Here is a 12,325-nt window from a genome sequence, read left to right on the forward strand (position 1 = left end):
ATTAAAAAAACATGCGTTACCTAGAAATATTTTATTTAAAATTATTGCTATTTTAAATTCAAGAAATAAGCTTCGAAATTTTAAATGTTAAAAATAATTTTTTTAACTAATGTCTTATTGTTGTATTTATAATCAATAAAATATATTTGTAAAAAATTCTAATTGTTGAAATTCGGGAATTTTCCAATTTGGATATTTTATAAATCGGCAATTTTCTGTCGCGAATTTTATTATTCGGGAATTTTCCGAATCGGTAATATTATAAACTGTCAAGAATAAAATTTTATTATTCAGGAATTTGATAATTCTGAAATTTTATTATCTGGGAATTTTCCAATTCGGTATTTTTATTTTTCGGCAATTTTCCAATTCGGTATTTTTATTTTTCGGTAGTTTTATTATCCGTTTATTTTATTATTTGGGAATTTTTCAAATCGGTATTTTTATTTTTCGGCAATTTTATTATTAGCGAATTTGATTAATCGAGAATTTTCTAATTCGGGAATTTTAGAGTGTCGGGAATTTTATTTTTCGGGATTTTCCAGTCGTCCCTAAAATATTGCAAAGGATTTTTAATATTTTAGAATATTTTAAAAATATAAAAGGAATTGTAAAGAGATTTTAAAGGATTTTAAATATTTTACACAATTCTACAAGATTCCAAAAAATGTTCGGGTATTTTTAAAATGTAAAAGGAATTCAAAGAATTCCGTAAAATATTTTAAACCCTTTGAACTGTTTTGAAATCTCTTTAAAATTCCTTGTATATTAAAAAAACCCTAAACTAATTCAGATCTTTTGAAATCTCGTCAAATGATTATAATTGATTAAAAATTTTGTCAAATATTAAAAATCTTTTCGGATCTTTTGAAATCTATCCCTGAGAAAAAAAATCCTCCATGTTTCTTTGATTTTCCGGTTTCCCTGATCTGCCCCCTACCAAAAATTATATCAAAATTCAAATATATTTTTAAGCCTCGTATTTAAAATTAATATTTCTTACTTTTATGGCCGTGTAGTCTATTCCTTTAAAACCCTGACAGTCAATAATACAAGGCAGTCCCTTATTTTTTGACTCTTCTCCAATTTTTGATATCCTTTTCGTCAGGTAATTAATTTCCAAAAATTGCAATCCATCTTGTGGTTTAAGCAGCAGGTACTTGTCTTCCGTATTTGTCTAATCAGGAGCGAAAAAACGATTTTTAAAATCCAAATTTGGTTTTAGACACACTATTATTTATGGAATTTAGCATATAGATTACATAATAATTATTTAAATAATACAGTTGTAAGTATGACAATTATCCTCACAATTTGTAGATATATTTTTTAAGCACCTTGCATTCTGTCACGGAAATTTTCGGCCTGGCAGACTGGAAAATCAGGTAAACGATATTGCAAATGGTGCCAAATAACAGGCCTATTTTTACATTCACGAGAACGCAAGTCCCAAAAGTTAAAATACAAGCTATAGCGTCGGCTCCTGAAAATAAAGATTTTTTTTCATATTGAAATATTTTTTTTTAATTATTAATTTTAAATTTCAATAAAATTGGATTTCAAGATTTGTATAGTGCGAGAAAATTAAAATTGAATATTTATTAGATCGAAATTCGTGAAAATTCGCCTTTTTTGGTTGAATTGTTCAACTCTTTTTTATTTTAAATTAAACTTTGTTGTAATATAAAAATCAAACATTACATTCTCAGATCTTGAACTCAGTTTAGAAATAAAAAATAGTGTAAATAGTGCCAAAAAATTTTTTAAACGGTGGAAATAGTGTCAGAAACTTTTTTAAGTATTAAAAATGAAATTCAATGTTTATTTAAAATATTTTTATAAGCTATTTTTTGTTGGAAGCTTATTGAACCTTTTACAATTATATTTCTTCGATAAGAATGCACCTTTCTTATTTAAAATTTTTATTATTTGGTTCAAAATTCGATTACTTATTTGAAAATTTAACAATTTTGGTTGAAAATTCAACTGTTTTGTTGAAAATAAATCTTTTTGAATGGGTAATTTAATAATTTGCTTAAGATTTCGTTTCTATCTTGACCGAAATATTTTTTTTATTGAAAACCGACTATTTTGTTGATGATTTGTCTTTTTAGTTTGATAATGTATCTCTTACTGTAAAAATGGTATTTTTGTAGTTGTTAAAAATGCAACTGTCTGCTTAAATATTGTTTTTTTTTGGTTGAATAATAACTTTTTTGTTCAAAATTAATATTTTTGAGCTGATAAATAAATTCTTTTGTAAAAAAATCGTATTTTTGGCCCGAAAAGTAAACTATTTGAAAGAAAATTTATGTATTTTGTTGAAAATCGTATTTTTTGGAAGAAAGTCTGTTTTTTGGTTAAAAGTTTAATGGTTTGATTGAAAATTAATCTTTTTAAAAGTGAATTTTTGTTGTTCAAATTTTTTGTTTTAATTGAAAATATTTATGAAACATATTTTGCTAAAATTCAACTGATCGATTCTAAAATGATTTTTTTATTGAAAATTCATATTTTCAAGATAAAATTTAAAATTTTTTAAAGCAAAATTTTCCTTATTGATTTGAAAATTTTACAACTTGGTTGAAAATTTAACTAATTCGTCAAAAATTAAATTTTTTGTAGAAAAAAAAATTTTTATTGAAAATAAATTCTCCTCAATAAAAATTACACATCATTTTTGGTTAAAAAATTACTTTTTTAGTCTGAAAATTCCACTATTCAGTAAAAAAAAAGATAATCATATAAAATTTTGACTCATCCATTGTTCGAAATATTTAGTTGAAACTGAACGTAATTTGTTAAAAATCGTATTTTTCGGTAAAAAAATTCATTCATTTACTTAAAAATTTATGTATTTTTCTGAAACTTGTAATTTTGAAAGAAAATCAATTTTTTGGTTAAAAGTGTAATGGTTTGGTTAAAAATTAATTTTTTTAAATTCACATTAAAAATCCAATTCCTTGGTAAAAGGTTTTTTTAAACTTTTTAAAAATTTTTATTGAAAAAATGTATAAAAAATATTTTGCTAAAATTCAACTAATCGATTGTAAAATTATTATTTTTTTTTTTTGAAAATTCAAATTTTCTAGTTGAAACTTCAAATGTTTTATAGCCAAATTTTTCTTAATGATTTAAAAATTTCATAACATGGTTACAAATTTAACTAATTCGTAGGAAATTAAATTGTTTTATAGAAAAAAATTTTTTATTAAAAATAAATTCTCCTCAATAAAAATTACACATAATTTTTGTTTAAAAAATTACCCTTTTAGCTTAAAAATTCAACTTTTTAGTTCAAATTTTTTAGAAAAAAAAATTACACAGACTAAAAAATAACTTAAACTAAAAAAAAACTAAAAAATATTTAATTGAAACTGTATATAATTTGTTGAAAATTCTTATTTTTTGGTAAAAAATGCATTTATTTAGTTAAAAATTATTTTATTTTTTGAAACTAGTATTTTTTAAAGAAAATAAATTTTTTCGTTGAAAGAGCAATAGCTTGGTTGAAAATTAAGCTATTTAAAATTCATCTTATTGCATTAAAAATTCAACTCCTTGGTTAAAAGTTGAACTACTTTCTTAAAAGTTTTTTTTTGTCTAAAATTTCTTATTTTAATTGAAACTATTTATGAAAAATACTTTTGCTAAAATTCAACTGATCGATTGTAAATTAATTTTTTTTTGAAAATTCATACTTTCAGGTTGAAAGTTTAAATGTTTCATAGAAAAATTGTCTTTTTTATTTGAAAATTTCACAATTTGGTATAAAATTAACCTAGTTCGTACAGAATTAGACTGTTTCGTAGACAAATTTTTTTTATTGAAAATGAATTCTCCTCTATAAAAATTAAACATCACTTTTGGTTAAAAAATTACTTTTTTTGTCTGAAAATTCAACTATTTAGTTCAAATTTTTTAGAAAAAAATATATATACTGAAAAATATTTATATAAAATTTGTACTCACATCACATCCATTATTCAAAATATTTAGTTAAAACTGTATGTAATTTGTTAAAAAAATTTATTTGTTGGTACAAAATTAATTTATTTGGTTAAAAATGTATGTATATTGTTTAAAATTCGTCTTTCTAGTAGAAAATTAATCTTCTTGGTGACTAATTTATCTTTTTGGTTGAAAATGAATATTTTTGGTTAAAAATTTAACTAATACATGAAAAATTCCTTTAAAAATTAAAATATTTCACTGGAAATTCATATATTTTGTTAAAAATTCATCTTTTTGGTAAAAACTTATTCATTTTTCGGTGTAAAATTAATTTTCTTGGTCTAAAACTTATATTTTCGGTTGAAAATTAATTTCTTTCACTAAAAATTATTTTTTAAAATTGAAAATTATTATTTTTAAACTGAAATTTTGACTATTATATGCTTCATCAAAAAATTATGTTCTATAATAAAAATGTAATTTTCTTAAATATTTGTTTGAAAATTCATATATTTAAAAATAATAATATTAATTTTTAAAACACATGAATTTTAAATTGAATATTTGAATTTTAAAAAACATAAAATAATAGTTTAATCTGAAAATTTATCTGTTTTCACTGAAAATTTAACCATTTTGAAAAAGTTCGTATTTTTTTCCAAAATTAATTTCCCTAAAATTGAAATATTCTATTTTTGGTTGAAAATTTTATCTTTTCTAGTAGATAACTCATTTATTTTTATGAAAAATTATCTTTTCTGGTAGAAAATTCCATTCTTTCGTTAAAAATTCATTTAACCGAATAAAGATTTATCTTTTTTTTAAATTCCTACATTTTTATGCAAATCTGTCTTTTGTGGTAAAATATTAATCTTCTTGGTCACTTATTTACAACTTTCGTCAAAAATGTATTTCTCTGGTTGAAATTTTAACTACGAGATTGAAAGTTTCTTTAAAAATTCAAATATTTTATTGCAAAATCATGTATTTTGTAAAACATAATTATCTTTTCAATGAAAAATTAAACTTCTTAATCAAAAACTTATCATTTCGATTAAAATAAGTCATCTCTTCAGTTGAAAATTAATTTCTTGAGTTGAAAATGTAAATATTAGATTGAAAATTTTTCGAAAAATGTATGTATTTTTTTTTTAAATTAATCTTTTTATTAGAAGATTAATCTTCTTGGTGAAAAACTGATCTTTTTGGTTGAAAATCCCATTTCTTTGGAAAAAAGTTAATTGTTTTTTTTTTCCATTAAAAATTAATTTGTTTTAAAGTGAAATTTAACTACTTTATTTTTTGTCAAAAATGTATCATTTTTTATAGAAATTAATTCTTATTGTTGAAAATTCATCTCTTTAGTTGGAAATTTAACAATTATATTTTGAGTTAAAAATGTATCTATTTTAGGTGAAAATTGAAATTTTTTTTGTTTAGACTTCAGCTTTTTGGTAGAAAAGTAATCTCAGTAATTAAAACTTCATCTTCTTGGGTAATGATTAATTTTTGAAGTTAGAAATTTAATTATTAGTTTGAAAATTTCCTTAAAAATTAAAATATTTAATTAAAAATTTACGTATTTTCTTAAAAATTCAACTTTTTTGTTTCAAAATTAAGATTCTTGGGCGAAAATTGATATCTTTGGATAAAAATTTATTTCATTGGTTGCAAATTTCTCTATTTCATTGAAAATTTAACTATTATATATATTTTTAAAAATTTATTTTTGTTATAAAGTATTTTTTTTTATTTTACTGAAAATTGATTTTTTGCTATTGAACATTCAACTATTATATTTTAAGTTGAGAATATATCTGTTTTAGTTAAAAATTTATTTTTTGTTTGTAGAAAATTCATTTGGGTTCAAAATTAAACTATTTTGTTAGAAATTCATTTATTTAAGTTTTCATCATTTTAGATGAAAATTCGTTTTTTTAGTATGAGCATTCGTGTTTTAGTTAACAATTTTTTAAAAATAAAAATGTAACTATTCCTGTTCTGCTTGAAAATTTATCACGTACTAAACATTACGAATTTTAAATATTTATATTTATATAAAAAAAAATATATATATAATTTTAAAATATGGACAAAATAAGATTATAATATTTGTATAGAACGAGAAAAATTTTAGAAAAGACTTACTGTTTCCTTTCCAGAGTAACGGCACGATTTCCCAGTCGATCATAAAAACAATTGCACTTATAAGTACTGCAGCTAAAGTCGCTTGTGGAATGTAGTGAAAATAGGGAGTCAAAAAACTGAGTGCTAGGAGCGTCATTGTACCTGAAAATTAAAAATATATAAAAATATAATTATAAAAAAAACAAATAATGGAAAAAATAATAAATTCTTCGAGATTTAAAAAAATTCCTTCGAATCTTTTAAAATATCCTAAAATATTTCAAACCTTGAAATATTTGAAATCTCGCAAAATCATCAAGATTCTTTGAAAGCCCAAAAATTCTTCTAAATAAATTCTTCAAAATTTGTCAATCAAATATTATTGAATAAATTACATTTTTTAATTGGTTTAAAACTTCCGAGGAATCCTTAAAAATACTTAAAAATATTTCAAATTCATTGAAATCCCTTCAAATTTTTTAAAGCTCTTGAAAGTTCGTTGGCATCTTTTTAAAATACCCTAAAATCCACAAAATTCTTCAAAATTTCTTGAATTCTAATGAAAATTATTGGAGTCTTAGAAAATACTGTAAAATCTCTCAATTTTCTTTGATATACTCTAAAACATTTAAAATTCTTTGAAATTTCTTGAAATCTTTTCAAATTCCTTGGAATATTTTAAAGAACTATCAAATCTTAACAATTTCTTGGAATCTTCTAAAATACTACGAAACTTAAAAATTCTTTTAAATCTATTGAAATTCCTTGGAATTTTTTAAAATACCCGAAAATATTTTAAATTCCTTGAAATCTACTGAAATTCCTTGGAATACTTTAAAATACTCGAGAATGTTTAAAGTCCTTGAAATTCCTCGAAATCTATTCCAATTTCTTGGAAAAACTTGCAAATTCTTCGCAATTTCTTATAATCTATTGAAATTCCTGGGAGTCTTTTAAAATAGACTACAATTTTGAAAATTCGTTCAAATACTTTTAAACCTTGAACATTATTTGACATTCTTGAAATCTTTTAAAATTCCATAGAATTCTTTAAAACACTCTAAACCCTTTCAAATTCTTTGAATACATTGCAATCTTTACAAAAATCCAAACTCTTAAAAATTCTTCAAAATTCCTTGAAATCTTTTAATATACTTTCAAATAATTCAAACTTTTTGAAATAGTCTAAAATCTGTAAAATTCTTGAAAACTTTTTTAATTCCTCTGAAATTCCTTGGAATCTTTTTTAATACTCTTAAATCTTAAAAATTCAAAAAAAAATTAAAATCAATTGAAATTCCTTGGAATGTTTTAAAATACTTTAAAAACTTCCAAATTCTTCGCAATTTATTGTAATCTATTGAAATTCCTTAGAGTCTTTTAAAATACACAATTTTGAAAATACGTTGAAATACCTTTAAACCTTAAAAATTATTTGACATTTCTTGAAATCTATTTCAATTTATTTAAATCTTTTAAAATACTCTGAAACTTAAAGAATCTTTGAAATATATTGAAATTTCTAGGAATCTTTTGAAATGCCCTAAAATTTTTCAAAATCCTCGAATTTTTTTTTGTTTGAATTCTTTGCAATGTCTTGCAATTTACTAAAATTGCTTGAAATCTTTTAAAATTCTCTAAAGTCTTTCAAACTCTTCGAAAATTTTTTTGGAATCTAATAAAATTTTTGGAATCTCTTAAAATATTCTAAAATATTTCAGTGTTCGAGATTTATTGAAATTCGTTGAAATCATTTAAAATACCCGAAAATATTTTAAATTCCTTGAAATCTACTGAAAATCCTTGGGATCCCTTAAAATACTGGAAAATGTTTAAAGTCCTTGAAATTCCTCGAAATCTATTGGAATTTCTTTGAATCTTTTACAATATCCTTAAAACCTTCAAATTATTTTAAATTTATTGGACCTTAAAATCTTTCAAATTTCTTTATATATGTTGAAATTTCTTGAAAACTTTTTAAATGATCTAAAACCTTTCAAACTGTTCGAAATTTATTTTAAAATACTCTAAGGTCTTTCAAATTGTTTGGAATTTATTAAAATATATTGAAATTCTTTAAAACTTTTAAAATATCCGAAAATATTTAAAATTCCTTGAAATCCCTTAAAATACTCGAAAACGTTTAGAGTCCTTGAAATTCCTCGAAATCTTTAAAACACTTAATAATACTTCAAATTCTTCAAAATACTCGAAACCCCTTTAAATGATTTGATATTTCTTGAAATCTATTGAAATTCCTTGGAATTTTTTAAAATACCCGAAAATATTTTTAATTCCCGAAATTCCTTGAAATTCCTCGCAATCTATTGGAATTTCTTGAAATCTTCTATAATATCCTTAAATCTTTCAACTTATTCTAAATGTATTGGACCCTAAAATCTTCCAATTTCTTCCAAATTTCTTTACATCTGTTGAAATTGCTTGGAATCTTTTGAAATACCCTAAAATCTTTCAATCTCTTCGAAATTTTTTTGGAATCTATTGGAATTTCTTGGAATATTTTTAAATACTCTAAAGTCTTTCAAATTGTTTGGAATTTATTAAAATATATTTAAATTCTTTAAAACTTTTAAAATATCCGAAAATATTTAAAATTCCTTGAAATCCCTTAAAATACTCGAAAACGTTTAAAGTCCTTGAAATTCCTCGAAATCTTTAAAACACTTAATAAAATTTCAAATTTTTCAAAATACTCGAAACCTCTTAAAATTGTTCGATATTTCTTGAGATCTATTGAAATTCCTTGGAATTTTTTTAAATACCCGAAAATATTTTTAATCCCTTGAAATCTACTGAAATTCCTTGGGATCCCATAAAATACTCGAAAATGTTTAAAGTCCTTGAAATTCCTCGAAATCTATTGGAATTTCTTGGAATCTTTTACAATATCCTTAAACCTTTCAAATTATTCTAAATGTATTGGACCCTAAAATCTTCCAATTTCTTCCAAATTTCTTTACATCTGTTGAAATTGCTTGGAATCTTTTAAAATACTCTAAAATCTTTCAAACTGTTCGAAATTTTTTTGGAATCTATTGGAATTTCTTGGAATATTTTAAAATACTCTAAAGTCTTTCAAAATGTTTGGAATTTATTAAAATATACTGAAATTCTTTAAAACTTTTAAAATATCCGAAAATATTTAAAATTCCTTGAAATCCCTTAAAATACTCGAAAACGTTTAAAGTCCTTGAAATTCCTCGAAATCTTTAAAACACTTAATAATACTTCAAATTCTTCAAAATACTCGAAACCCCTTAAAATGATTTGATATTTCTTGAGATCTATTGAAATTCCTTGGAATTTTTTAAATACCCGAAAATATTTTTAATCCCTTGAAATCTACTGAAATTCCTTGGGATCCCTTAAAATACTCGAAAATGTTTAAAGTCCTTGAAATTCCTCGAAATCTATTGGAATTTCTTGGAATCTTTTACAATATCCTTAAACCTTTCAAATTATTCTAAATGTATTGGACCCTAAAGTCTTTCAATTTCTTCCAAATTTCTTTATATCTGTTGAAATTTCTTGAAATCTTTTAAAATACTCTAAAATCTTTCAAACTGTTCGAAATTTTTTTGCAATCTATTGGAATTTCTTGGAATATTTTAAAATACTCTAAAGTCTTTCAAAATGTTTGGAATTTATTAAAATATACTGAAATTCTTTAAAACTTTTAAAATATCCGAAAATATTTAAAATTCCTTGAAATCCCTTAAAATACTCGAAAACGTTTAAAGTCCTTGAAATTCCTCGAAATCTTTAAAACACTTAATAATACTTTAAATTCTTCAAAATACTCGAAACCCCTTAAAATGATTTGATATTTCTTGAGATCTATTGAAATTCCTTGGAATTTTTTAAAATACCCGAAAATATTTTTAATCCCTTGAAATCTACTGAAATTCCTTGGAATCCTTTAAAATACTCGGGAATGTTTAAAGTCCTTGAAATTCATCGAAATCTATTGGAATTTCTTGGAATCTTTTACAATATCCTTAAACCTTTCAAATTATTCTTAATGTATTGGACCCTAAAATCTTTCAATTTCTTCCAAATTTCTTTATATCTGTTGAAATTGCTTGGCATCTTTTAAAACACCCTAAAATCTTTCAAACTCTTCGAAATTTTTTTGGAATCTATTGGAATTTCCTGAAATATTTTAAAATACTCTAAAGTCTTTCAAATTGTTTGGAATTTAATAAAATCGATTGAAATTCCTTTAAAACATTTTAAATATCCGAAAATATTTAAAATTCCTTGAAATCCCTTAAAATACTCAAAAATGTTTAAAGTCCTTGAAATTCCTCGAAATCTTTAAAACTATTCAAATTCCTTGGAATTTTTTTAAATACCCTAAAAGCTTTTCAAATATCCTGAAATCTTTCAAACTTGTTAAAATCTTGGAAATATGCGTAATCAAATAAAAAATTTAAAAGTGTCTACAAACAATAATAATTTTAAAAGTATTACACAATGTATGAAGACTTAAAGTTAAAGTGAATGATTGGAATGTCGCAAGAGGTTGCTCTACTTTTAGCGATAAGTTAAAAATTAAACATTGCTTAACAAATCGAGTATTTAGTTTATGAATCACATAATCAAGAATGTATGCATCTACATTTATCAAGTAAAAAAAAACCATAAAATGGGCGATAATATTTACATGGCACAGATTTACCTGCTTTTATCTCATACATTTCGTCTTGTCATTCTGAAATTTGATTTATCGATTTGTCGATTAAGCAAGGCATATTTATAGTTCGGAGATAAGGGGATGCATTATTGGCTTAAATTTAACAATCAACTAAAAATTAATTAATACCTCAATATCTGAGATTTCTTTAGGGGGAAAAATTTTAGTGACTTGAAATATTGGCCAATTTAAAAGAAAAAAATGTCTGCCAGAAATTAAGAAATTTACTCGATTCTTTCAAATTTGAAGAGTTTTTAATATTGAAAAATTTTAATTATACAAATCATGACAGTTAAAAATTTTTCAATTAAAAATTTGGTCTTTCTAATGACTTGCATTTAACATTTTTCTCTATTTAGAAGATTTAGAAGTCAAAATTAAATATATTCTTTAAAAAATTTACAAAATTACATGATTTTAAAATATAAACATTCCAAAGCGAAGAATAATTAATGATAAATCTAAACAATTGAAGATCTTTTAAAAACTACGAGAATTTTGATTAGGGCATTTTTTTAAATCAAAGAGTCTTCAATTGAAAATCCTAAAAATTGAAGAATTTCCCATTGCATATTTGGACAATTAATATACATTTTTTTTTTAAAGTTCAAACTTTATATTATTTTAAACAAGAAAGATCCTAAACTTAACATTTAATTTTAAATCTTGAAAGTGACAAAAATTTTAATCGTAAATTTTCCATATTCAACTATTTAAAGAAATGTTCAAAAACAGATACTTTTAACATATAAACCCTGATGATTTAGATTTGAAATTTCTTCAAATTAGAAAATTTAGAATTCAAAATTGAATATATTCTCTAAAAAATGGAAGAACTTTTAAAAAATACGCGAATTTTGATTTAAGCAGTTTTAAAATCAAATAAGCTTTAATTGAAAATCTTACAAATTGAAGAATTTTTCGTTGTAGATCTTCAAAATTGAATGACATTAAATAATAAATATTACAAACTTAACATTTAATTTTAAATTTTAAAAATGAAGGAATTTTCAATCGCAAATTTTGCATATTGAACTATAGAAGAAATATTCAAAAAGTAAATAACTTTGAAACATTAAGCTTGAAAAATAAACAACTTTTATTTCTATTTTTTGCAAATTCTAGAATTTTTCATTCCAACCTTTCAAAGTTTTAGAACTTCAAAATGTAACTATTTAAATTTGAAGATTTTTTTATTTTGAAAAATTAAAATTGAAAATTCTTCATACTGATGATTTAGATTTGAAATTTCTTCAATTTAAAAAATTTAGAATTCAAAATTGAATATATTCTCTAAAAAATGGAAGAACTGTTAAAAAATACGAGGATTTTGATTTAAGCAGTTTTAAAATCAAATAATCTTTAATTGAAACTCTTAAAAGTTGAAGAATTTTTCACTATAGATCTTCAAAATTAAATTACATAAAATTATAAACATTCCAAACTTAAAATTCAATTTTAAATTTAAAAAATGAAAGAATTTTCAATCGCAAATTTTTCATATGGAACTATATAAGAACTGTGCAA

The 12,325-nt window shown here is 22.3% G+C and overlaps 1 protein-coding gene across 1 annotated transcript in view; it reads right to left on the reverse strand.

Moving 5' to 3' along the window:
* LOC117177799 (sodium-independent sulfate anion transporter-like) overlaps window positions 1-12,325 on the reverse strand; it is a 56,860-nt gene that overhangs the window by 11,605 nt on the left and 32,930 nt on the right. Inside the window, exons 8-10 of the mRNA XM_033368732.1 lie at window positions 6,103-6,243; window positions 1,338-1,483; window positions 1,004-1,177 (exon numbers count right to left, since the gene is read on the reverse strand). Of these exons, the coding sequence (XP_033224623.1) occupies window positions 1,004-1,177; window positions 1,338-1,483; window positions 6,103-6,243 (461 nt within the window). The remainder of the gene's footprint in view (window positions 1-1,003; window positions 1,178-1,337; window positions 1,484-6,102; window positions 6,244-12,325) is intronic.

The sequence above is a fragment of the Belonocnema kinseyi genome, chromosome 8, assembly GCF_010883055.1.
Source record: "Belonocnema kinseyi isolate 2016_QV_RU_SX_M_011 chromosome 8, B_treatae_v1, whole genome shotgun sequence".
Classification (NCBI taxonomy): domain Eukaryota; kingdom Metazoa; phylum Arthropoda; class Insecta; order Hymenoptera; family Cynipidae; genus Belonocnema; species Belonocnema kinseyi.